Source organism: Erythrolamprus reginae, chromosome 2 (genome assembly GCF_031021105.1).
Source record: "Erythrolamprus reginae isolate rEryReg1 chromosome 2, rEryReg1.hap1, whole genome shotgun sequence".
Classification (NCBI taxonomy): domain Eukaryota; kingdom Metazoa; phylum Chordata; class Lepidosauria; order Squamata; family Dipsadidae; genus Erythrolamprus; species Erythrolamprus reginae.
This window is the reverse complement of record NC_091951.1, coordinates 339132-366035: the sequence shown is the minus strand read 5'-3', so window position 1 is coordinate 366035 and position 26904 is coordinate 339132. Positions and strand designations below refer to the sequence as shown.

General features: G+C 52.0%; 1 protein-coding gene across 3 annotated transcripts; it reads right to left on the bottom strand.

Moving 5' to 3' along the window:
• Positions 1-1405: 1405 nt before the first annotated feature.
• Positions 1406-26088, bottom strand: RGL2 (ral guanine nucleotide dissociation stimulator like 2). Of its 3 annotated transcripts, none has more exons than XM_070736950.1 (17): positions 25930-26088; positions 25451-25531; positions 23947-24164; positions 23662-23721; positions 22958-23240; positions 14559-14774; positions 14357-14460; positions 13120-13204; positions 10016-10099; positions 9862-9936; positions 8695-8730; positions 8470-8591; positions 8287-8379; positions 8073-8202; positions 5146-5379; positions 3164-3278; positions 1406-2445 (listed from the first exon to the last, which is right to left on the bottom strand). In XM_070736950.1, the coding sequence occupies exons 1-17, from the start codon at positions 26044-26046 to the stop codon at positions 2240-2242; spliced, it is 2259 nt and encodes a 752-aa protein (XP_070593051.1). In that variant the 5' UTR covers positions 26047-26088; the 3' UTR covers positions 1406-2239. The 3 variants fall into 3 exon arrangements, with proteins under 3 accessions (XP_070593051.1, XP_070593052.1, XP_070593053.1); XM_070736951.1 differs by having other exon boundaries at positions 25451-25532; positions 25943-26088; XM_070736952.1 differs by lacking the exon at positions 25930-26088 and adding an exon at positions 25621-25908.
• Between the last annotated feature and the right edge of the window lie 816 nt (positions 26089-26904).

Below are 26904 nucleotides of genomic sequence, written 5' to 3'. Positions count from 1 at the left end.
GTAGCCAATCCCAGCAAACCCTGGGAAGAAATAGCTATGGACCTCATAGGTGAACTCCCAAGCAACAAAGGGAATATTGTGATCTGGACTGTCAGCGACTTGTTCTCCAAGCAAGCTCTTTTCGTGGCCTGTTCCGGATTACCCTCAGATAGACACCTGTTCCTCCCAATACAGTAGTACCTCTAGATACGAGCCGCTCTACATGCAAATATTTCCATATACGAGCTAGGAGGGGAGAGACATTTCTGTTCTACTCCTGAGCTGAAATTCATGATACGAACCGAGTGTCCACTAGGTGGCGCAAGAACCCTTGCTTTTGGTTAGAATCCTTGCTTTTGGTTATCTCGGAGGGGGAAAAAGTTATTTGTTCTAGAATATGAGTTGCCTCGAGATACAAGCTCCCTTATGGAACAAATTATGCTCGTATCTAGGGGTACTACTGTACATTTACCGCTTACATGGAGTCCCGAAGAGGATCATCTCTGACCGTGGGGTATAATTCACTGTCACATTCTGGAGGAAACTCCTAAGATCCGTCGGATCCACACCGGGACTTAGCTCAGCATTTCATCCAAGCACCAATGGGGCCGCGGAACGTACCAATGCGACGGTAGAGCAATACCTTCGTTGTTACATAGAGTATCAGCAGGAGCGGCTGCCATTTGCAGAAGTACCACATCACAACGCCATCCACACCACAGCAGCACTGGGTTCTCCTGCTTTCAAACCAGTGACCCTGACAGACTGGCTGGAGACGCTGAACGATGTGAGGACGTGCTGGCCGGAAGCTGCTGGGAGTTGCAGGACACGCTGGCAGAAGCTGTATGGTGCATGTGATGGGCTTGTGGGTGGAGATGCGAAGAAATGAACTTTAACCCAGGGGGAGATTCTAATAATAATAATAATAATAATAATAATAATAATAATAATAATAATAATAATAAATAATTATTCTACCCTCGTGACTTCAGATTCAGGTGCTAACATGGCTCTGAAGAAGGCCAAGCCTTGGACCCCGATTTATTTCTCGGATGCTATTTGGAAGGCTGACACTGTGCCCCCCTGCCCCCCTCCCCCCCCCCCCGTGGTCACCCCACCTTCCTGCTTAATAGGAAACCTCTTTTTAACACTATAATTAAGTCAATTAGGGATCATTTCCATCTTGTCACTCTGGAGCCCCCCCCCTCTTGCAGCCCCATGGCTGAACTCGGACCCCGCCTTGGAAGTCCCAGGAGATGGGGAGCAGCCCCTGGCCCCTCCCAGCATTTTCTTTCCCCAAAGGGGCAGAGCCTCCCTCCCTCCAGTCTCTGTCTATCAACCAGCCCCCTTCAGTGTGGGGGCCTTTTGAAGGAGGGGGGGCTGAAAGGGAAGGGATCCGTTTATCCCCATAGATTTTCCACAAATATTTACACCAAATATTTTATTTCATATTCTAATTTTGTTCCTCATCGCCCCGCACCCCGAGTATTCATGAGTTAATCCAGATATCGGATGCAAAATAATATTTTTCTGTCACTGATGAATTTCTGGCATTTTTTTTTTGCAATCTCCTGAAAGACGGAAGGTCAATCCGGCAGGTGGGAGAGAAGAAGGACGGCTGGACCTTCCCCTGCTGAGGCTCAAGGCCTCTCTTTCTTTGGAGGGAGGAGGTAGAGGTCATCCCCAGACACGCCCCCCCAACCACGAGAGACCCCTCCCACTCACAGCAACAGCTGCCACCCTCCAGCTGAAACCCCTCATGCCTTTAGCCAAGGCCACCAGATCTGGGAAGATCCCAGAGGATCCAGGGATCCCCCGCAACCTTCATGAGACCCCTCTCCGAAAACAACCCCCCTCGGGGAAGGAGGACCAGAAAACGGGTCATTTCAGAGACGCAGAGAAGCCCTCAAGGGGGATTGGGGAGGGGGGACAAACTCAGCCCCCCTCCCCATATTTATATCTCAGCAAAGGCTCTGCTGAACAGGCATGCAGATGTACACACAAACACACACAGAGACAGACACAGGAGACACTCTCCCCGAGGGGCCTTTTCCAGGATGGCCCACTCAGCCGCACGGCCTCCCTCCTGCCTTTGGGTCCTCTGGGCAGCGGAGACTCTGGGACTCCTGCACAGCCTGGGGTGCTGCCGAGGGTCTCCCCCCACATTGTGTCCTGGGTGGAGGTCCCAGTCTTGACCGGGGTGTGTGTGTTTCCCCAATAGAGCCATGTGTGGCCCCTCCCACTCCAGAGCTCCCCCCCCTCAGAAAAGGGCCCGGGCGATCCTGCGGCCAGTGGCCTTGATCTTGGGGAAGGTGGCGCAAATGTCCATCTCCCTGGCTCGGAGGCTCCTGGGCGGGGGGGTCGGAGGGGGGGTCTTCCTCGGTGGTCCCTTGGGCCGGAGCAGGAAGTCCAGGCTGAAGCCGTTCCGGGCATAGAAGACGTTTGCCATGGGGGGGAAGACCAGCTCTGTGGGGGAGAGAATGGGAGGGGGGGTGTCAAGGGGGCAGCCCCAAGAGTCCAGTCTAGTTTTATTGGATTTATATGCCGCTGCCCACCCCCCCTTCTGAGGATTCGGGGTGGCTTACAACATCTTTTGAGTCCTACAAATCCAATTAAAAAATAAAATAATAAAGAAACATAAGGAAACGACAATATATATCGGGATCCAATTAATTAAAAATTACACCTAAAAACTAAAGAACCAATTAAAACGCCCACATTCAATCAACAAACCCACTACACATTCATCGGCCGGGGGGGGGGAGAATCTAGTTCGCGACCCCAAGCTCAGCAGCATAGGGAGTCTTTAGAGGGTGGGGGCAATACGAATCTCCGGGGGGGGGGAGCTGATTCCAGAGGGCCGGGGCCCCTTCCTCCTCCCCAACACCCCAGGAACCCCCCCATCCGACACACATCATCCAGGCCAGGCCTCAGCAGGCTGTCGCCCTCAACCATCAGGACCGTGGGGTCTTGAGCGCGCAGAGAGGTCGCTTTCCGCGGAGAGGGGCGGCATACAAATCCAATAAATTATTATTATTATTATTATTTCCGGAATCAGATTTTCAGGGGCCCCACCCTCCCAGGTTGACTTCCAAAGGAAAGCTCCACGCTGGCCGCAACACTCACCCCACCCGCTCAGCCCTCCTTGTGGGGCAGCCCCACCAACAGCCCCACCACACCTCACCTCTGCCATCCGGCAACAACTGCACCAGCTCGTAGTCGTGTGCCATTTTCTGGTCCTGGTTGTGTTTCTCCAGCACCTTCGCCACCACCGTGGGGGCCTTATCCTGGCTTGTTACCTGGGGAGGCAGGCGGAGAAAGGGGTCAGCCAGCAGCCCCACGGAGGCCTCCCTCCCTCAGAGGCAGGAGCGACCCCCAGGGCTGGCCAAGCCGAGGCCCTTCCCGTGCTTGGATGGCCCTGACCAGCATCCGCAGCCCCTCCAGGGACCTCGGAGTGGGGTAGCGGTCCAGCGGGTCGAAGAAGCAGCTTAGGCCCTGCTCGCTGAAAACTAGGACGCAGCCACAGAAATCCAGGGGGTTAAACTGCAAGCGGCGGGGGGGGGGCTTAGCTTTGAGTCCTCGGAGCGGGTCAGCATACAAATCCAATTAAACTTTAAAATAAAAACTTGAACATTTCTAGTTGCTTTCTATTTATCTTTGTATAGGCTGTAAACTGCCCACCCTAATAGGGAGATACGTGGCATATAAATTTAATAAAACGAATAAATACAGGTAGTCCTTGACTTACGACCAGTGAAGGCCTTCTACTCGATCGGTTTGTATTTGTTAAATTTATTTATTTATTCGATTTTTATGCCGCCCTTCTCAGGGCAGCTTACAACATGTTAGCAATAGCACTTTTTAACAGAGCCAGCCTATTCCCCCTCCCCCCACAACCTAGGTCAGTGATGGCGAACCTATGGCACGGGTGCCACAGGTGGCACGCGGATCCATAGCTGCTGGCACGTGAGACATTGCCCTAGCTCAGCTCCAACATGCATGTGTGTGCCCACTGGCTGATTTTTGGCTCACACAGAGACTCTGGGAGGGCGTTTTTGGCTTCCAGAGAGCCTCCAAGGGGGTGGGGAGTGTGTTTTAATCTTCCCCCGGCTCCAGGGAAGCCTTTGGGGCCTGGGGAGGGCAACACACGAGCCTAATGGGCCCACCAGAAGTTGGGAAACAGGCCGTTTCCAGCCTCCCGAGGGCCTCCAGGAGGCAGGGGAAGCTGTTTTCGCCCTTCCCAGGCATTGAATTATGGGTGTGGGCACTCATGTATGCACGACAGTGCACGTGGACACTCTTTCGGCACCCGAAGGAAAAAAGGTTCCCCATCACTGACCTAGGTCCTCATTTGACCCACCTCGGAAGGATGGAAGGTTGAGTCAACCTTGCGCCGGGGATGAGATTTGAACCGCTGACCTGCAGATCTAGCAGTCAGCTTTAGTGGCCTGCAGTACTGCACTCTACCTGCTGCGCCACCCCAGCTCATCTAGTGATCTTTGGGATGCTTGCGCAGCTGCGCGCCACTAAAATGCGCCCTTGCGCAAGATTTTACTTCTGCACATGCGCGAAAAGCGAAACCCATTTTTATTTATTTTTTATATTTTAATTCGATTTCTATGCCGCCCTCCTCAAGGCGACCTCACGCGAAGTATGGACGGAAACAAGAATATTGGGGGAAATCGCCAAAATCTCGCTTGAGCAAGCGTCTCCACACAAGGTGTCACTTCCTGGGCATGTGCAGAAGCGAAATCTCACACTGACGGGTGCGCCCATGTCTGCCAGGTAAACGGCCACCTGCGACGCCATCGGAGGGCGCCCTGGTAGCGCCAAAGACTGCAGCCATTCCCTGCTTACGACCATAACCGAGGCCGCAATTTCTGTTGCTAAGCAAGAGAGTCAATGTTGCCCCACTTTTACGACTTTTCCCGCCACAGTCCTTAAGCGAATCACCGTTAAGCTGGTAACACGGTTGTTAAGTGTTTCCGGCTGCCCCCCTCGACGTTTGCTTATCCAAAGGTCGCAAAAGGTGACCCCACGACCTCGGGACATCGCGACGGTCATAAAGGTGAGTCAGCTGCCAAGCGTCTGAGCTTTGATCAGGTGACCGCGGGGATGTCAAACGTCCAAACACCCCCACCCCCTGTCCCAAACCCCCCTACTCACCAGGATGCTCTTGTAGAGGGTGCCGTTCTGCAAGGCCATGCTGACCCGGATGATGCAGCAGTCCGAGGGGTTGGCGCCCCCCTTGTCGGGGGCCTGGGGGTAGACGGAGCCGCAGGAGGCCGAGCGCCGGTGGCCCTTGGTGAAGCCGCCCCCCGTGGCAGGGAGGGGGGCCAGGCCATCCCCGGGCGAGGACGGGGGTGAGACGTCCAAGGCCGAGACGGAGGGCCACTTGCCCTGCAGAGGAGAGGAAGGGAAGTGAGGCCACAGGGGTTCAGGGAAAGGACTTGGTGGGGCCCCAGGGGACCAGCCGTGGCCATTCACTGTGGCCCTCCTGCTTGAAAAAGGGTTCCTAGCAGAAAACTGGCCCGAGGACCCAGGAGGGCCCCGTCTACGTGTGTTACATGAACGTTCACTGGCCCATCTGTGTTGAAGACCCCCCTCCTCCTTTTTCGTCCTCCTCTTTCCTTTCGCGTGGTCCTTCTTTTCTTTCCCCTCCTTCCTCCGTCCTCTTTCCTTCCTCATCCTCCTTTTGTCTCTTCCCCCTCCTCTCTATTTCCTCCTCCAATTCTTCTCTTCCTCCTCCACTTCGAAACATAGAAACATAGAAGACTGACGGCAGAAAAAGACCTCATGGTCCATCTAGTCTGCCCTTATACTATTTCCTGTGTTTTATCTTAGGATGGATCTATGTTTATCCCAGGCAGGTTTAAATTCAGTTACTGTGGATTCACCAACCACATCTGCTGGAAGTTTGTTCCAAGCATCTACCACTCTTTCAGTCAAATAATATTTTCTCACGTTGCTTTTGATCTTTCCCCCAACTAACTTCAGATTGTGTCCCCTTGTTCTTGTGTTCACTTTCCTATTAAAAACACTTCCCTCCTGGACCTTATTTAACCCTTTGCCATATTTAAATGTTTCGATCCTGTCCCCCCTTTCCCTTCTGTCCTCCAGACTATACAGATGGAGTTCATGAAGTCTTTCCTGATACGTTTTATGCTTAAGACCTTCCACCATTCTTGTAGCCCGTCTTTGATGTCAATATCTTTTTGTAGGTGAGGTCTCCAGAACTTTGCTCCTCCATTCCTCCTCCTTCCTCTTCGTTGCCTCCTCCTCCTTCTCCTATTTCCTTCTCCACCACTGATCTCTTCCTCTCTTCTCTTCCTCCTCCTCCCTTTGTCCTCCTGCCCTTCTTCCTCCTTCCCCTTCTCTCTCCTATTTCCTACCCTACCTCTCCTCTCCCTTCCTCCTTCCTCCCCTTCCACACTTCCTCTTCCTTCTCTTCTCTGACTCTTCGTTCTCTCTCCCCCCCTTTATTCTGTGAAGAGGAAAAACAAACTTTCTGATCTTCATTGATTCCGAAGGCTTCCTTATATGTGGGTCCCCCTTGCAAGGGGAGAAGCGGCCCCGAGGGGGCGATGGGGCCCTTTTTTTGGTCTTGGCTGATGGACTCACAATGCAAAGTCCCTTCTGCAAGAGGGGCCATGAAGTACAGGGAGGGGGCCCTTTGAAGTCCATCAGAGAACAGGTTTAAGACCCCCAAACAAGACCCCATGACAGGAAGAACCTCACCCTCTCCCTTGTTTTTATTGAAAACACAACATATAGACACTTAAGACAAAGAATTATACACACAAACATAGGGGGGAAAAATTAAATTGAATTATTCATGTCCGTTAAACACATTATCCTCTTAATCATTTTTACAGCTGCTACAGACGGTGATACCAAAGAAGAATTCATTCTGGTTATTTAATTTATATAATAATAATAATAATAATAATAATAATAATAATAATAATAATAATAATGATATATAATTAATATAATATAATTGCTGGGTTTTTATATATTTTTTCTTTAATATTAGATTTGTATCACGGTTAGATTGTTTTTATTGTTGCTGTGAGCCGCCCCGAGTCTGTGGAGAGGGGCGGCATACAAATCTAAATAATAAATAAATAATAAATAAATAATTAAATAATAATAATAATAATTATTATTATTATTATTATAATTTATTAGATTTGTATGCCGCCCCTCTCCGCAGACTCGGGGCGGCTCACAACAACATTAAAAACAATACAACCGTGATACAAATCTAATATTAAAGAAAAAATATATAAAAATCCAGCAATTAAAACCATACAACACATACATACCAAACATAAAATATAAAAGCCTGGGGGAGGTGTCTCAGTTCCCCCATGCCTGGCGATATAGGTGGGTCTTGAATGATTTGCGAAAGACAAGGAGGGTGGGGGCCGTTCTAATCTCTGGGGGGAGTTGATTCCAGAGGGCCGGGGCCGCCACAGAGAAGGCTCTTCCCCTGCGGCCCGCCAAATGACATTGTTTGGTCGACGGGACCCGGAGAATCCCAACTCTGTGGGACCTTATCGGTCGCTGGGATTCATGCAGTAGAAGGCGGTCCCGGAGGTATTCTGGTCCAAAGGTCATAACCAACAATTTCAATTGTGACCGGAAACTGATCGGCAGCCAGTGCAGACCACGGAGTGTTGCAGAAACGTGGGCGAATCGGGGAAGCCCCTTTTAACCCCCTTAAGTCAATCAAAACTACAATGTCTCCATTATTACAAACCAAATAGTTCATAATCAACCTTCAAAGTGTTATTATTTAAATAACGTTATCCTAATTCATGTATCTAATTCATCGTTATATATATTAGTTTTATTTTTTCCTTGCTTCTAACCACTCATAAAATGTATTCCAAATTTTGTAACACTTTTGAGTCTTCTTTATTGTTTAAGTGTCGACACATCCCATAATTTTTAGAACCCCACCATTCTCCTTAGCTTGGCTTTGAAATAACACTGAGGACTAGCCCCTTGGCTCAGCAACACTTGGCTGAGGTCCTTTCGCTTTGGAGGCCAGCTTCCCCCACCCCCAGGAAAGGCGGCTGACTCACCTGGACAGGTTGGGGGGCCCCCAAGGCGGTGGGGGGAGCAGCCGACAGATCCAGCAGGGTGGGCGAAACGTGGGGGGAGCCCGTCCGGTCCCAGGGCAGTGGGGCACTCATGCCCAGCGAGGTGATCAGGCTGGAAAGGAAATTAAAGGCTCACTGGGAAATGTGGGGGAGGGGGGAAAGAGACCCGAGAGACCCTCCCCCTCCCGGTGCTTACTCTGTGCAGCGTGTGATCACCAAGGTGGGCTTGCTGGGCTTGGGGGGAGCCCCTCCCTCGCTGGGGGCCTCAATGGCGCAGGACAGCTGGTAACTGGGAGGGAGAGGGCAGCGAATGGGAAAAGGGGGAGAGGACGGGGGGTGTCTAAGGCCAGCCCCCCCCCTCCAGAGCCCCCACACCCACCTCTGAGCCTCGCTGAGGGGGGGCAGGCACCGCAGCCATTGCTGTAGGGCCCGGTCGGGGACCAAGGTGTAGTTGCGGCATTTGGCCTGCAGGAGGCGCAGACGGGTGAGGATCTCAAACTCCTGCAGAGAAGACAAGAGGAAAGAGGGGAGCAGTGAGGTGAGGGGGGTGTCTTTTGCGGGTGCTGTGGGTCCCCTACTCCACCCTCTGCCCTACGGCCCTCACCTTCCGGTGCTTCTCAAAGTTGATGTAGCCGCTGGTCTGCAGAGAGAGAGTCAAGAGAGGCCCGGTCAGCCCCCGGCCACACCCAAGCCCCTCCCCACCCTCAAGACTGCCCCCACCTCGGAAGAGCCCTGCAAGGCACACGGGCTGCTGCCCGCCGCCCCCGAAAGAGCTGCCCCACCGCCTGCACGACTCCTCACCCATACTCTCCCCTGGTTAGCTACAACTGAGTCGCCTACACAATTGTGGACTTCCGTTTGTGGGCATGTTGAGAAAGGCGGCACAATTCAAGGAGCACCTGAGGTGTCCAGGTGGCGAGCGCCACCTCCACCTGACTCCTCGGCTTCCTCTGGACGGCCCCAACGCGAAACCTGCCCGTCACTTTTCCCCAAAGTGAGATGCTTGGAACTCCGCCTCAGCGGAGCTGTTCAAAGCCGGGCGAAGGTCTTTGAAGTCGAGACCCTACGGCTCTCCTTGCCCCAGCCAGCCCCCCCTCAGCACCAATGAAGCGGGCGGGGGGGGGGGAAGCTGCCATGGGCCCCCTTGAGAGAGGGTGACGCAACACTGCACACACACACACACGCACGCACGCACACAAATCCCCAACCTACAACCACAATGGAGCCCCAAACTCCCCTTGCTAACCAAGGCCGTCGTTAAGTGAATTTTGTCCTTTTTTTGCGGTTGCTAAGCGAATCATTGGTCATAAGACTGCAAACCAACCCTAATGGACTGTTTTCCATACCGTGTCTCCGAACAATCAATAGCATTATAGCATTTAGACTCGTCTACCGCCTCCTAGTGCTTTGACAGCCCCCTTTAAGCGGTTCACAGAATCAGCCACCTGCCCCCCAACAACCTGGGTCCTCATTTGACCCACCTCGGAAGGACGGAAGGCTGAGTCCACCTGGAGCTGGTGGGGAGATTTGAAGTGCTGGACTACAGCTAGCAGTTAGCGGAAGTCGCCTGCAGGGCCGCGCTCTAAACACTGCGTCACCCCGGCTCTTAGATGGTCGTAACTTGAGAACCATCTGCACACACAACCTTCAGCCTGATCAGCCAACGCTTTGGGCATCCCCTCCCCCCCCGCCTGCTACCACCCAAGCCCTCTGGCCGGGGGGGGGGGGCAGGCAGCCACAAAGCCCCCCTTCTCCCCCCCTTGGGACTCACCTGCAGGCGGGTGGGAGTGGCCGCATCCAGCATCACCAGGTCCTTCAGGAAGGTGCCCAGGTAGGGGATCACGCCCTGCAAGACCACCCGAGACTAAGGATCATGCCCTCCCTGAGACCACCACTACTCCTTGAGATCAGACCCCCCCCCTCACCATTGGGCGTTGTTCCGGCAGCCTCCGCTGATGCTTCCGGTGGGGGAGCTCGGCCCCTCCCGCCGTCGCCCCCGGCTCACCTTCCTGGAAGAGCAGAACAGAAAGAGCTGGGAGGGTGAGGAAACCCCCCCCCCAATAGCCCCCTCCCCCCCTCAAGGCCTACAGGAGCCCCCATAATGCAGCACTGAAATGGACGGGGGGCACAGCAAACATCCAGCTTCGATTCCCCATCAAGCCAAGTTTCCAATCCCCTTCTGGGACCCCGGAGGGACACATCACTCCCCTGCTAAGGATGCGACCACCGGTGGTGGGAGTTGAAAACCCAAGGACTGTTGTAATCATAGGTTCATAGGCACTGAACATTGGAATGGAATATTACTGGAGAGTGATGTTTTAAGCCTAATGGGTGCTGTATAAAACCTTAATTCTTCCTCTATTGAAAGGAAGCAAAGTCCAGGCTGAGTAAGCAAGCTGCAGAATCCATGATCATGTTCGGAAATAATTGACTTGATATACAGCATGAAGAAAACCTATAGCTAACTTCCATATAAGGAAATATATGCCTTACTCTCATTCCTTTGCTAATCACCAATAAACACACAATCCAGGAAAAGGCAAAGAACGGAGCTTCCGTTAATTACCTATAGGAAAGCCACAAGGAGATTGCCTCATACAGCGCATGAGTGAATGGTAGTTGGGGGATGGCTTAATGTATGTGGCGTTCGCGGATTGGTTATTCTGTACCACATGTCAGGAAAAGTGAAATACAATAAAAGGAGAGATCTCGATACAATCGAGGTCATCTCATTGAGAGAAAACTTTCTCCATTGCTTCATTCTGATGTGGCAATCATGGCATTCTGTGCCTCCCTAGAGGTCGACCCACTGGGGGAGGGCTGTTTGCCTTCAAAGGATGGTGGGAGGCATCCATGTTGAGGAGGCTTGGGGGGGGGTGCGCCCAGACAATCAATACATCCCCGTCCCTGTCAAGTGTGGCGTTCACCAGGGCAGCGTACTAGGACCTACTCTATTCATTCTCTACATCAATGACCTCTGCGATCATATCACAAGCAACTGTGTTCTTTTCACCGACGATGTAAAACTTTTCAACACCACGGACAACACATCTACTCTCCAAAAAGACCTCGACTTTGTCTCACATTGGTCTAGCACCTAGCAACTTCAAATATCAACCAACAAATGCTCTACCCTCCACATCGGCAAAAGGAATCCGAACCTCATATATAAACTGAATAAACAATCTCTCACAGCCAACCCACACTAATATCGAATGACCTAAGTGCCAAAGCCCACTGCAACAATATCGCCAAAAAGGCTTCCAGAGTTGTTAACCTGATCCTACACAGCTTCTGCTCAGGCAATCTCACGCTAACCAGAGCCTACAAAACTTTTGCTAGACCCATCCTTGAATACAGTTCATCTGTCTGGAACCCATACCACATCTCGGACATCAACACCCTTGAAAATGTCCAAAGATATTTCACCAGAAGAGCCCTTCACTCCTCCACTCGAAACAGAAGACCCTACGAAAGCAGACTATCAATCCTAGGTCTAGAAAGCTTAGAACTATGTCGCCTAAGACACGATCTAAGTATTGCCCACAAGATCATATGCTGCAACGTTCTACCTGTCAATGACTACTTCAGCTTCAATCGCAACAACACAAGAGCATGCAACAGATTCAAACTTAATATTAACCGCTCCAAACTTGACTGTAAAAAATATGACTTCAGCACCCGAGTTGTCGAAGTGTGGAACTCATTACCGGACTCAGTAATGTCAACCCCTAACCCCCAACATTTCTCCCTTAGACTCTCCACGATTGACCTCTCCAGGTTCCTAAGAGGTCAGTAAGGGGCGTGCATAAGTGCCCCAGTGGGCCTTCCGTCCCCTGTCCAATTGTCTCTGCTTATCTCATGTATATTTTCTTCCTTTCAAATATGTTCACCTAGACTTTTATATCTTTTCTTCTATTCTTTTCTTTACTTATATTATTACATTATCTTTCTCTTCAATGTGTATTATGTATTGGACAAAACAAACAAACAAACAAACAAACAAACAAACAAACAAACAAACATCCAAGCTGGGAGAATACCGCCATCATGTTTTCCATTCCTCCAGAAAACAGCTTTCAAGAAGAGGTTGGGTGGGGAGTTGGACTAGATGACTTACAAGGTCCCTTCCGTCAATCTATAAACATTAAACTTTTCACACCTTATGCTGGTTGTGTTGTAGTGGATTGAGTTTAACAGATTATCAGGGTTGGAAAGGACCGTGTAGATCATCGTGTCCTGGTTAGATGGTCCGGCATATTTTTTATAAAGTTGTCATGGTATCCATTTTGCTGGATTGCCGTAGTACGTTTGTATCCCATCTGAATTCTGTTCTTAAAAAAGTTGGGTCGATATTCGGTCACAAAGTTACTTGGAAACAAAATGACTAGAATTCCTCCTCGTGAGCAGCCAACACCCAGAGAAGCAGGGATTGGGCCCAGACAAACAACCAAGCAGAAAACAATGCCCTAGTCAAGGGCCTATGGAGGAGAAAAATCACACTCACACACCAACTCTGGCAGCTGCTGTATGAAAAGAGAGAGCAAACCACAGACTCACTGGCACTGAAGGTGTGAGCTAGTCTGGTAACGAAACGCCTGCAAGCAAGCAACCAAAGGAGTCCCCGGTCCAGTCCTGTACTACGGCGATTGTCTCCTATTGGTATCAGCCAGATAAACGGGTATTAATACCAGACGAACCATCAAGCATAAAACAATACCAAGGGGGAAATTACACTCCCACCAACACTGGCAAGGCAAGCTGTTCTATATAAACGGGGATCAAACCCCACACTGATGTTACCTAGTGGGGAAACAAAACACCCCACAAGTGAACAACCAATCATGGTTCAACCCTGAGATATAGACGTTCTTTTCTACTAAATGAGGTTTATTCCCCCGTCACAATTTGCTAAAATTCCTGGGGGTGGGGCTGCATTTTGGTGAAAATTTCCAAGCCCTCCCCCGCAGGTGCCCCACCCCCAACTCACAGACAGGGCAGGAGGGAGGAGGGCTCCGTGGGACCTTACCTGGAAGAGGAGCTGCCGGCTTTGGCTGTAGTTATCCTGCTCCGAGCAAATGGTGCTGAGCTCTTCGTAGCATCGGGCAGATTCCCTGCCAACAGAGGAAAGGCGTGATTTTCTCAAGGGGGCACCTCCCCACCCCAGACCCCCCTCGACCATGGGGACCAGTCTGGCCCTACAGAAACACTCCTGGTTGCCATTATGGGGCTAATGGCCCAGGTGTGAAATCCAGCAGGTTCAACCAGGATCGGGAGAACCGGTTGCGGAAATTTTGAGTAGTTCGGAGAACCGGCAAACACCACCCCTGGCTGGCCCCACGGTGGGGTGGGGGTGGACAGTTTGCAAGATGCTTCCCCTGCCACGCGCACCAAGCCCACCAAGCCACGCCCACAGAACCGGTGGGGAAAATTTTTTATGTCATCCCTTTTGAAAAATAGGGCTCCTGGGGACACAGAACCCATCCTCCACTGTGGCTCTTGAAGGCAGAGGATCTGGGCCTTCCTGGGGTGGCACCTGCTTCCCAGAATTCCCTTCTGCCAGCCCTGTTTCAGGGGCACTTTTAGGCGCATCTGGATAATGGCCCCAGTTCTTTTTCAGAATTCTCGATTAAAACACATTTCCTCGTATTAACTGGCTCTACATTAGAGATATTCCTTTACTTACGACCAGAACTGAGCCGGCATTTCTGTTGCTAAACAAACTCATCGTTCAATGAATGATGCTCCGTTTTATGACTGCCGTTAAGTGAACCATGCTGTCGTAAAGGGAATCCGGCTCCCCGCCCCCACTGGCTTTCCTCATTAGAAGCCGGCTAGGGAAACCCCGAACGGTGAGGTTTTTGACAACCCCAGGATGTGGCAACTGTGACAAGCACAAGTCAGTTGCCAGGCGCCTGAATTCTGATCACATGGCCCTGGGAATGCGGGAACAGAAGGTCATTCTTTTTAGGGCCCTTGTAACTTTGTAGAGTGACTAAGCGAACAGTTGGAAGTCAAGGACCTATTGTAGCACTCTTTATAACCACTTTAAGGGAGGGATGATACCCAACAAACACCACCCCCTTTCTACCAGGGGTCCCCTCTTTGCCCCACATCTGCATCTTGACCGGGGCCTTTTCAATTGTCCTGCAAGGGGGCAGGGCCCGTTTTCCTCCCCTCACCCCTCAATCTGGCACTCAGCATGGGGGGAGGGAAGCGAGGAGGAGGGGCGGCTGGTGGCTCCCTCCCGCTTCCTTTTCACCCACCTGGAAGTCTCCTCCCAAGTCCGCTTCAGCCGGTGCAAAGACGTGGACTGCAGGGCAGAGACCACGGCGTAGAGTGAGGAGAAGTTGCGCATGAGGAGACACTCCTGGGGGAGGGGGCAGAGAGAGCGAGAGAGAGAATAGAGGAGGTGTTGGGGGTCCTGATCCAGGAGGCCATTCCGGGGAGGGCTGAATCGGGACCCACCTCGGCCACGCAGATCCACTTCTCCAGTAGCCGGGCCCGCTGGGCAGCACGCAGCCCTGTGTCCCACAGGCAGGAAAAAATCACGGCGTTGGCCACGAGGTTAAACTGGGCCACGGTGGCCCGGACGGTGGGGCAGTCCCCCTCGTGGCCCTTCTTGTCGCGCTGAGACCAGGCGGAGCCAAGGCACTCATGGGGCACCAGGCGCAGGAAGAGGTCCTGGAGGGGGACGGAAAGAGAGGGGTCACCAAAGACTGGCCGTGTCTCTCCCCACCCCAAAACAGACCACACAACGGCACAGCAGATACACCAGGGCAGGGGTGGTGCTTAGACCTGACTCGTGAGGCTGCGCTGGAAACAGTGAGGGACTGGAATGCGGTGCCACTGCCAGCAAAAATGGAGCTCGGCAGGGCTGCCCATGGCCCTTCTGAGCTCCGTTTTCGCTGGCAGGGTTGCAAGAGGCCATCACAGCCGAAAATGGAATTCAGGAGCCCATTTTCCCTGGCACTCAGGCTGCCACAGGGGCTTCCAACATGAGTGCTATTTCAAGCTGGCCATGCCCACACACCCACACCCAGCCCCCCTCCCCAGGGTGATGCACAACCCTGATGCGGCCCTCAATGAAATTGAGTTTGATACCCCTGCACCAGGGGAAAGAAAGCTATCGCGACCTTCGCTTTCATTGAGACCAAGCAAGGTTCTAGTCCACGTGATGGAAACAAATGCACCTGAAAGAACCCGGCCAGTGCTAACGGTCAGAGAACTAGCAAAGCTGTAGCGCCACCACCTTCTCAACAACTTTCCCCATGAAGGGAAGGTTGGAGACTGGGCGATAGTTGTTAAGAATGGCTGGGTCCAGGGAAGGCTTCTTGAGGAGGGGGCGCACAAGTGCCTCCTTGTAGGGATCCAGGAAGGACCCTCTCCCCAAAGAAGCGTTGACAATCTCCTGGACCCAGCTCCGTGTCACCTCCCTGCTGGCCGAAACCAGCCAGGAGGGACATGGATCCAGTAGGCAGGTGGCGGAACTCACAGCTCCAATGGCCTTGTCCACTTCATCAGGTGTCACCAGATCAAACTCTTCCCAGACAGGTGGACAAGTACGGGCCCCAGTCATCTCGACTGACTCGTTGTCAGTCGACTCTGTTTCCCAATTGGAGTCGAGGTCCGCCCAGCAAAAAATGTGTTAAAATCCTCGGCACTACTCTGTAAGGGTTCCCCAACTCCCCCCTGGTTAAGAAGGGAGCGGGTTACCCTAAACAGAGCGGCCGGGCGGGATTCCGCTGATGCAATCAAGGCTGTTATGCAGGAAGCTCTTCCGTCGCACCATTGGGACTGCCATCTCAACTTTTTCTGACCAGACCCCAAAGAGTCCCCTGGGGCAACAGACATATCACAAGCACACACAGAGAGAGAGAGAGAGAGAGAGAGAGAAAGAGAGAGAGATGGGCAGCAAATAAATAAGTAAAAATGAGCTACAGGTAAACGTCCAGGGCAGGGGTGTCAAATTCATGACCCAGGGGCAGAATCCGCCCCACATGCTGCTCAGATCTGGCCTGCGGGCCCACCATGGAAACAGTGAAAGACTTGTCTGTGGTGCCCCTGCCGGCAAAAATAGAGCTTGTGAGGGCCACGTACTCAGGAGGGCTCTCTTTCCAACCTCAACAGCCTTCTGCAGCCCTCTGCCAGTGAAAACAGGGGCCCAGGCGGGCTGCGTGCGGCCTCCCTAAGCCCCTTTTTCACTGGCAAAGGACTCCAGGAGGTCGTTGCAGCCCAAAATGGAGCCTTGATGAGTGACCCTGAACACAGACACACGCAGAGAGAGAGATACACACACAGACACACACACCAAAGTCAAATAAAACCCTGATGCAGCCCTCAATGAAATTGGTCTATGGAGATTCTCAGTCACCCAGGTCTAACTCCAAATGATGGCTTGTCCCAAAAAGGCTTTTTCAAGAGGCAACAAAGACCCTAAAGGACAGACCTGTCCGTGACCGGCCCGTCGCTATCTGTGACAGCCACACAGACAAAAACCAAACACCGCGTGGGGTTTTCTACCCCCACGCAGTGGAGCCAACGCCGTTTCTCCCCGCCTAACAGCCGATCTGCCCCTCCCAAGCTGTTGGCCGGGGAGAAACCCCTGTGGGCTCTCTGCCTCAGGAGGAAGCCGAGCCCCCCGCCACAAGCTTTAAAGCTCTGGTTTGGGCAGCGCCGCAGGAGTATGTTAATGTGTGTGTCCAGTGGGGGAAAAGGGGCGGTCGCTCCTGTTGTTCGGGTGACGGCACTGCCCAAACCGGAGCTTTTGCCTCGCCCTCCCTCCGCCTTTCTTTTTAAAGCTCACGCTCAGCCTCCCCACCACCACCAGAGGCACATGGCCCCTCCCCGAAGAAAACGGGGAAAGCTTCCGGATTACGATGAGAGAAAGAAAAAGGGAGAGGAAAGAGAGAGAGAAACAGAAATTAAGGTGAGAGAAATGAGAGCAAAAAGGCAGAAACAAATGAGAGAGAGAAAGGGGGGAGAGAGGGAGAAATACACAGAAATGAGAGAGACCTGGAGGGAAAGAATGAGAGAGGGGAAAGAGGGAAGAGAGAGAGAGAAAGAAACATAGAAACATAGAAGACTGACGGCAGAAAAAGGCCTCATGGTCCATCTCGTCTGCCCTTATACTATTTCCTGTATTTTATCTTACAATGGATCTATGTTTATCCCAGGCATGTTTAAATTCAGTTACTGTGGATTTACCCACCACATCTGCTGGAAGTTTGTTCCAAGCATCTCCTACTCTTTCAGTAAAATAATATTTCCTCACGTTGCTTTTGATCTTTCCCCCAACTAACTTCAGATTGTGTCCCCTTGTTCTTGTGTTCACTTTCCTATTAAAAACACTTCCCTCCTGGACCTTATTTGACCCTTTAATATATTTAAATGTTTCGATCATGTCCCCCCTTTTCCTTCTGTCCTCCAGACTATACAGATGGAGTTCATGAAGTCTTTCCTGATACGCTTTATACTTAAGACCTTCCACCATTCTTGTAGCCCGTCTTTGGACCCCTTCAATTTTGTCAATATCTTTTTGTAGGTGAGGTCTCCAGAACTGAACACAGTACTCCAAATGTGGTCTCACCAGCATTCTATATAGTGGGATCACAATCTCCCTCTTCCTGCTTGTTATACCTCTAGCTATGCAGCCAAGCATCCTACTTGCCTTTCCTACCGCCTGACTGCACTGTTCACCCATTTTGAGACTGTCGGAAATCACTACCCCTAAATCCTTTTCTTTTGAAGTATTTGCTAACACAGAACTGCCAATCAATACTCAGAGTGAGGATTCCTTTTCCCCAAGTGCATTATTTTACATTTGGAAAAGGAAAGAAAGGGAGGGAAAGAGAAGTGGAGAGGAAGGAAGGTGGGAGGGAGGAAGGAAAGAAAGAAGGAGAAATGGAGGGAACAAGGAAGGAGGGAGAGAGGGAGGGAAGGAAGGAAGGTGGAAGAATTAAATGAATGGAGGGACAGAGGAAGGAAGGATTTGGGGTAATTTTTTTTAATTTTTCTCTCAACATTCTTTCAAACCATACAGTGTGTCATCTACTTTTCCATGAATAAAATGCAGTATTTTGTAACTAATACCAATCATCAAAAGAATTGCAAAAGTTGTTTTTCTAATTTTGTCACCCACATTTTCTTTTAATTAAATTCCCTCCTTAATGATCCCTTCAAAAAGTACAACACCAATTATATTTCTAACTTATTAACCAATATGCCAAAGTGCTTCCTTCTTTCTTTATACATTTTTCTATAAACCAATTGTATAGCCAGTCAGATGTTATCAAAAGAAAATTAAAAACAAAAGATAAACATATACAAATAGGAGACTTCTTCCCCTCTCTAAATACCACCTTTACCAAATCCCAACTTTAAAAATTATTATGATTATTATGATTATTAATATTATTATTATTAATTAGATTTGTATGCCGCCCCTCTCCAAAGACTAAAAGTTATTGGGTAGAACTGAGTTAATTGTATTAGTCCGGCCCTCTAAAACCACCCCAATTTCTCATGCAGCTCCATGGCAAAATTAATTGCCCACTCCTGCTACAGCAGATCCTCCAGAACAAATGGCAAAGAACACAATAAACAACCAGAAGCAACGTTGTCATTCCGTATGTCGCAGGCGTATCAGAACAGCTCAGGAGGCTCTTCGGCCAACACAACATAGACACACACCCCAGGAAGAAGCTTGTCCACCCCAAAGACAAAACACCCAGACAACACTGAGCAAAACATGGAAAGAGATAAGACATAAACATTATATAAAAATACCCAATGGGCTATCCACAATGGAAGCTCTAATATATCCACATACAATAGAATTGACAAAAAAAAGTTAAATACAAAGAAATATTAGATACGAACGGTAAACTCAAAAGTAGGGAAGAATTAATAATACAAAATATAAATATAGATTGGTGGACATATCTACAAATTCAATCTAGATATAAAAAGATATGGAACAATCAGGTATAGAAAGAACTACCCAACCACTAGACAAACTATTGACAGGCCCGGAAGAAAAAGCAATATCTAAAATATATAAATATCTGATGGAATATGAAAGACCAGGGGAGATAGTTAAAGGTACAATGATTGCCTGGGCGAAAAACGTTGGCCACAATACAGTATATATATAGAGGAATGGGAACAGATTTGGAAGAGAAATATCAAATTAACAAAATCCACAACATACAAAGAAATAAATATAAAATATAATATAAATATAAATATAAAATAAATATAAAATGCTATACCGTTGGCATCTCCCACCCAAAAGACTAGCCAAAATGCACAAAAATTACAGCCCAATGTGTTGGAAACACTCAAGGCACCTTCTTTCACCTATGGTGGTTATGTCCAGAGGCAAGAAAATATTGGAAAAAAATAAATAATTGGTTGTGTCAAATAACAAATACAAAAACAGAATATACGCCAGAGTTTTTTCTACTGGGTATTTTGAGAGGTAACTATTCTAAAAATGTGAAATATCTAAGCTTGTATATTACAACAGCTGCAAGGATTGTATTTGCACAGAACTGGAAAAATCCGCAAATACCTGAAGACAATGAGATCATCAAGAAAATATACAACTGTGCAGAGATGGACAGATGGACAATGGAGCTTAATAATAAAAAAAATCGGACTATTATGAAACCTGGACAATGGACAAAAAAAAAGAAACTCAAAAGAAACATCGAAATATCAAGAAATCTAAAAGCAATTAGAAGACAATGTCGATAGGAAGGTATATACGATGTAGATTCATCTGTAAATATGACTATGTACTTTTTTTTAAAAAATGGAAAAATTTAATAAATATATTTTTTTATTAAAAAAAAGAGCCCACCTGCATCAAAACTGCACAGCTCTGTCAACCGAGGGGGAGGGACACGACAGACTCAAGCTCAACCCAGACAAGACGGAGTGGCTGTGGGTACTGCCCCCCAAGGACACCTCCATCTGTCCATCCATTACCCTGGGGGGTAAGGGAATTGCTGACCCCTCGGAGAGAGTCCGCAGCTTGGGCGTCCTCCTCGATCCACAGCTGACCTTAGAACACCATCTTTCGGGTTGCCTGGGTTCGTCTGGTGCACCAGTTGCGGCCCTATTTGGACAGGGAGTCTCTACTCATGGTCACTCATGCCCTCATCACCTCGAGGTTTAGCTACTGCAACGCTCCCTACACGGGGCTACCTTTGAAGAGTGTTCGGAAACTTCAAACCGTCCAAAACGCAGTGCGCGAGCGATTAGGGGCCTTCCAAGGACCTTCCCATATATCGTCATCACTCCGCGGACTGCATTGACTGCCGATTAGTTTCCGGACACAATTCAAAGTGCTGGTGATGACCTACAAAGCCCTACATGGCATCGGAGCAGATTACCTCTGAGACCGCCTTCTGCTGCACGAATCCCAGCGTCCGGTCAGGTCCCACAGAGTCGGCCTCCTCAGGGTCCCGTCAACCAGACAATGTCGTTTGGCGGGGCCTAGGGGAATAGCCTTCTCTGTGGGGGGCCCGGCCCTGTGGAATCAGCTCCCTCCGGAGATTTGCACTGCCCCCACCCTCCTTGCCTTCCGTAAAATATTAAACACCCTATTTATGCCTCCAGATTTGGGGCCCCTAGATCCTAGCCCCCCCGACTAACAAGTGTTTTAGTATGTTTTGTTGAACGAATGATGATGAATGCTTTTAAATTATATTGGAGTTTTTAAAGTCTTTTAAAAGCTTTTTAACCGTATTAATTAGATTCTAGATATATTGCTGTGTTTTTTGATATGCTGTGAGCCGCCCCGAGTCCTTGGAGAGGGGCGGCATACAAATCAATCAATCAATCAATCAATCAACCAATCAATAAAACCGTCTATCTCCAGTCTACCACGCGGTCCTTTCAGCAGTCTCAAGGAGAGTCCACACCCATTTGCACCACTCAGGTGACCCTGGGGGGACACACAAGCATGCAAAGGGCCAGCTGCCTGCCCGGAGCATAAATCCTCCCCTTCCCCACCCTCCGGTCAGAGTTGAAGAAGCTTCTTGGATAAGAAGTCTTCAAAGGAAACCCAGGAAGTCCAGCTGCCTTCTGAAAAGAAGAAGGACCTCTGGGAGACCCACAGGTAAGAGAAGAACCACAAAGGGTAAAAAGACCCAGCCGAAAAGAGGACGCTGAGGAGCCTGCAATGGAGGCACACAACCACCGGGTGGCGCACTGCAGAAAGAATTTAGGTGCACTGCAGGAAAAAGTAGCTTTTCACAAAGGGGGCAGCTCAGTCCCCGGCCCTCCAAGCCAGGTGTGGGGCCTGGATACCCTGAACCCAGTGGTGGCCTCCTACCGGAACGTTAAGGTACCACCGGTAGCGATTTTTGGGATGCGTACGTAGCTGTGTGCCATCGACCTGCGCTTGAGCACCCCCCGCTACTACACACGCACAGCAAGTGAAGTCTTGTGTAAGGATGGTAGTGAGACTCAAACTCAACCCTGATAAGACAGAGTGGCTGTGGGTCCTGCCTCCCAAGGACAATCCCACCTGTCCGTCCATTACCCTGGGGGGGGGTCACTAACCCCCTCAGAGAGGGTTCGCAACTTGGGCGTCCTCCTCGATCCACAACTCACATTAGAGAAACATCTTTCAGCTGTGGCGAGGGGGCCGTTTGCCCAGGTTCGCCTGGTGCACCAGTTGCGGCCCTATCTGGACCGGGAGTCACTGCTCACAGTCACTCATGCCCTCATCACCTCTGGGCTCGACTACTGTAACGCTCTCTACATGGGGCTACCTCTGAAAAGTGTTCGGAAACTTCAGATCGTGCAGAATGCAGCTGCAAGAGCAGTCATGGGCCTACCTAGGTATGCCCATGTTACACCAACACTCCGCAGTCTGCACTGGTTGCCGATCAGTTTCCGGTCACAATTCAAAGTGTTGGTTATGACCTATGAAGCCCTTCATGGCACCGGACCAGGGTATCTACGAGACCTCCTCCTGCTGCACGAATCCCAGCGACCGATTAGGTCCCACAAAGTCGGCCTTCTCCGGGTCCCATCAACAAAACAATGTCGCTTGGCGGGCCCCAGGGGAAGAGCCTTCTCTGTGGCGGCCCCGAATCTCTGGAACCAGCTCCCCCCAGAGATTAGAAGTGCCCCTACCCTCCTTGCCTTTCGTAAACTCCTCAAAACCCACCTATGTCGTCAGGCATGGGGGAACTGAGACATCTCCCCCGGGCCTGTACAATTTATGCATGGTATGTTTGTAGGTATGTCTGCTTAATAATGGGGTTTTTAAAAATATCTTAAATTGTAAATTATTAGATTTGTCATGAACTGTTTTTATTGTGTTGTGAGTCGCCCCGAGTCTACGGAGAGGGGCGGCATACAAATCAAATCAAATCAAATCAAATCAAATCAAATCAAATCAAATCAAATCAAATCAAATCAAATCAAATCAAATCAAATCAAATAATAAATAAACAAATAAACAAATAAATAAAAAAAAAAATAAATTTTGGCGATTGTCCCTGATTTCTTGCTCCTGCGCATGGGCGGAAGCAAAAATACCGGTGAAAACCGCCGAAATCTCGCTCTCGCCTCTCGCGCATGTCCTCACACAAGAGTTCACTTGCTGCGTAGAAGCCAAATCGCACACGGCCACGCTGGAGTCACCCACGCCAACCTCGGAGGGCGCACCAGTAGTGCCGAAGCCGGCAGGCCTTTGCTGCCCTGAACCCCATGTCAGGAATTGCCCATTAGCAGGGCGCCCCCCAAAATCATTCCCCTCCCCACCGCTCTGTGTCCAGGGGGTCCTGGGGAGATGCCAGAGCTGGGAGGGGAGGGTACGGCCCAAACCGGCCCTTTGCACTCACCCCGTCCTGCGCCGTGAGGTGCCCGGCTACCTCTTCCGCCTGCAGCCCCAGGATGTAGTGGGGATCAGGGTCGCCATCTTGGCTGGGGCCCTCCTCTCCTCCACGCTCAGCCGTCAGAGGGCCTCTCCTGCTGGGGGCGTCCGGCAGGGTCTTCTCGGGGCCTGGACTGCGTCCCCAGGCCCAGTGCAGCCAGCTCACCAGCTCTTCCCGGAGGTGGGGCTCCAGCCCCATAAAGTCCTGGGGGTAGCCATCCAGCCAGGAGCAGAGCAGTGAGGCCAGGGCTCTGCGGGGAGCAGGAAGGAGACACAATCAGGGCCGGACCGCCTCCCCCTGCTCCAGCCAGGACGGACATTACAAACTCTTCCAGTCCAGAAACACCCCTGCCCCCCCCACGAGGGATGACCTTGCTGTCCAACCCGCAGGACCCTGATATTGAGAGACTGACTACTCCTGGTGATGGAGGTTCTGCGTTCTCCCCTACCAGGTGCCCCACCCTGGGTGGAGACCAGTAACAAAAGGCCGCATGGTCTGGCCAGCTGAAAAGCCCAGCTGAGAGACGGCCCCTCCAAAGTACGGGCAACACACAGATGCGGCTGCAAAGGGCCCGATCAGGAACAAGGGTGCCTCTGAGCACGGCAGGATCAGCCCTAGCAGAAGATGCCCCGATTTTACCAGCAAAGGGAGGCCAGAAGGGGGAGACTCACCGTTGCAGGTCCTCCGTCCTTTGGGGGCTGCGAGCATTGGATCCGGTCACTGCGTGGAGCCTTTTGAGGTGGGGGGAGAAAAGGGGAAGCTTCAAAAGCCAGAAGGATGGCTCCCCCCCCTCCAAGAAGCTTTCCCATGGTATCTTCACAACAGCCCTGTGAAGTGGGCCAGGCTGAGAAAGAAGGAGCCCAAGGGAGGTGTGGGGCCACCCAGCCCAGCTCACTAAGGGCCCCTCCCCATGGGCAGCTCCTGTGGAATCCCAGTGCCACCTCCACCCCACCCACCTTTCCAGGAGGAGCCCCAGGACATCGGAGGGCTGAGCAAAGCTGCGGTAGGTGGCGAGGAAGGCCGGACGATAGCCTGCATCTCCAAGGCTCGGAGCCTCTAGCAGGTGTCGCACTAGGCGGGGCAGCGAGCCGGCCTTCAGCGCCCGGGACTGTGTGGCAGTGGCGGCTCCCGCGTTGCCTTTGGATGGTTCCGTTCCGCCGCCCGCCCACACGACCTGTAGAGGAAGGAGGAAGCAGGTGGAGAGCGGGACAAAGCAGCGCCTGAGCCCCGTGCGGACCCCGCCACCCCCACATTCATGCATGGATTAATTCATTCATTATTCATCACTGTGTGTGTGAGTGTGTGTGTGAAAGTGTTGGCATATTCAGGCTTCTTCCCATGTAAGTTTCAGAGATTCCTGGTGACGTTTCGACGAGGTCCCACTCGTCATCTTCAGGCTGGTGCTTTCGGCCTTGTGTTTGGGTGAACAAAGCAAGACCTGAGCTGCCTTCCCTCTATTAAAGCTGCCCTCCCTTTTTTTATAGAGGGAAGGCAGCTCAGGTCACGCTGTGTTCACCCGAGCACAAAGCCGAAAGCACCTTCAGGTTGGTTTTGCGCTAGGGCGAACAAAGTATGGTCTGAGCTGCCTTCCCTCTATAAATACTGGTGTGGGTGTGTGGAGTGATGGCTCAACTGCACACACACCGCCACCAGTGTTTATAGAGGGACGGCAGCTCCACCACCACCCCACCAGTATTTATAGGGCATTTCAGACCACGAGCACAAAGCCGAAAACAATAGTGTGAAGATACGAGTGGGATCTCGTTAAAACATCGCCAAGATTCGATCAACTGTATAGGGGAAAAGACCTGAATATTCCAAGACCTACATATACATAACTACATACGTACCTTGCGTGATTGTTTTGTTTTTATAATAAGGGTTTTAAATTGATTTTAACATTAGATTTGTACATGATGTATTATGTTGTGAGCCTCTCTGGAGAGAGGTGGCATACAAATCGAATAAATTATTATTATTATTATTATTATTATTATTATTATTATTATTATTATTATCCTATGTACATATATGCAAGTGGCAGGGGAGGTGACTGATGGGGGAGTGCTCAGGCCACAGGTGGCAGAGCCGGCGCTTGCAGCAGGGGAGGTAGCGGGTGGGCAAATGGGCAGGGGAGGCCGTGGGGGGAGATTACTTACCTGCTTTTTGCTATTTTGGGTTTTTTTGCTTCTGCTCATTCGCCCAAGCAAAAACCCAGAAATCGCGTGTCCTCACAGCTTCTGGTTCTGTGCAAAAGCTGAATTCCACACTGTGCGTGTACACACTCCCCCCCTTCCTCTGGTGGCCCGTCACTGATACATACTTGTATGCAGCCCCAGGGCGGCTTACATCAACAATCGCCACAAAACCCGATGAGACCGTATCAAACCAAGGGACCACATTCCCCCAAGCCCTCAAAGCTGGGCATTGCCGCATCGCGCTACGTCCCAATCCACTCACCGCTCCGGACCCCTCCGGACCCCGCGCGCTGACGGTGTAGACGGCGCCCTCCTCCGCCTCCTCCCGCGACGTCACCGGGGCCTGCGGGGGGGGAGAGGGAGAAGAGAGTCCGCTTTGCAACCGCCCGGGAGGAGGCTGCCCCCGCCTCGGCCCCCGCCGCCCTCGCCTACCTTGGCGGGCGGGCAGTACCAGCGCGTGCGGGTGAGCGGCGGCCCGTCGGGCGCGGCCCCCGCCTCCAGGCAGCCCCCCAGGCGGCGGAGGCCCTTCATGGAGGAGGGGGAGGAGGAGGGGGCGTCCGCCGGGGAGCCCTCACCCACCGCAGGGCCTCGCCCGCCGCCACCCCGCGCCGCCTTCCGCCCGCCTCGCCCAGCGCCACTTCCCCAAACAGGCCCGGCCGCATTCCAGCTGCCGGGGACGCGCTCCCTCCCGCCCAGCTGCGGGGTTCGGGGCTGCCCGTCGCGGGACTCCCGGCTGCTCACCGGCGGCGGCGGCGGCGGCCCGTCGGGGCTGCGGCTGCGGACGGCGCGGAGCGTCACCGCCGCCTCGGCCTCGCCGTCGCCCGGCAGCCGCAGGGAGCGCAGCGAGCGGCTCAGCATCCGGAGACCCCGCGCGGCGCTGCCCCTCCGCCAGCCGTGCAGCCGCCGCCCCGGCCCCGCGGAAGGGAGGAGGCGCTGCGGCAGCCGGGAAGCCCCGAGCCCGACGGCCGTCCGCGCTTCCCCTGCGCCGGAGGCGGCTCTGACGGGAAGCCCGGGGCGGGAGGGCAGGGGCCGGCGGGAGGGCGGACTGGCTGGCTGGCGGCGCGCCAAAGCCCGCGAGCGGATCCGGCTGCCAAGCGGCGCGTCTTCCCTCGCCTGGTGGAGGCGGGCAGTCCGGCTGCAGCGCCTGGCTGGGCTTCAGGGCGATGGGAGCTGTAGTCCTCCCCGGATGCTTGGGGTGGAGAGCTCATGGCTGCCTGCCGAGGGCCCAACGGGGCTGGAAGGAGCCACGGAGCGGCCCCTCCCTCCCCCACTGAAATCTCGGTCACTTGGGCCAACCAGGCCAGTTCCAGAACCTGGTGAAGGGCCCTTAAGGGGAGCCACCAGGAGGGAGTCCACTGATGCCGCCTAAACCCCTGCAACTGAGTCACCTACTACAGCAACCCTGATGCCCAGCCAGCTGGACCAGACCCTGGGCATTGGATGGCCTCCGGGCCAGTGCCTGGTCTGGAGGAGAATCAACTGGGTCACTTTCCCTTTGAAAGGTGCCTTGTTTCACTTTACAGGGTGTGTGTGTGTGTGTATGCACTCTCACAACCTTCTTGGTTGAGCCCCCCACAACAGCCGCAGCTTCTCCAGTGTTAAACACCCCCCCCCCCAAGAAACCTTGGGAACCCCCCCGTGCCGCAACCTCCATTCTGGAAGGGAGACCCCCTGGGAGGCCCAGGCTCCGCCCCCTTTGGTTCTGCCAACCCAGCC

What these genes read in the sequence shown, in the direction of transcription:
- RGL2 (XM_070736950.1), bottom strand. Translation starts at nt 26,046, where the DNA reads ATGCTGAGCCGCTCGCTGCGCTCCCTGCGGCTGCCGGGCGACGGCGAG. An exon ending in CCCCTCAGCGAGGCTCAGAG is followed by an intron (nt 8,380 to 8,469) that starts GTGGGTGTGGGG and finishes TCTCCCTCCCAG; the next exon opens with TTACCAGCTGTCCTGCGCCA. An exon ending in GTGATCACACGCTGCACAGA is followed by an intron (nt 8,203 to 8,286) that starts GTAAGCACCGGG and finishes TTTCCTTTCCAG; the next exon opens with CCTGATCACCTCGCTGGGCA.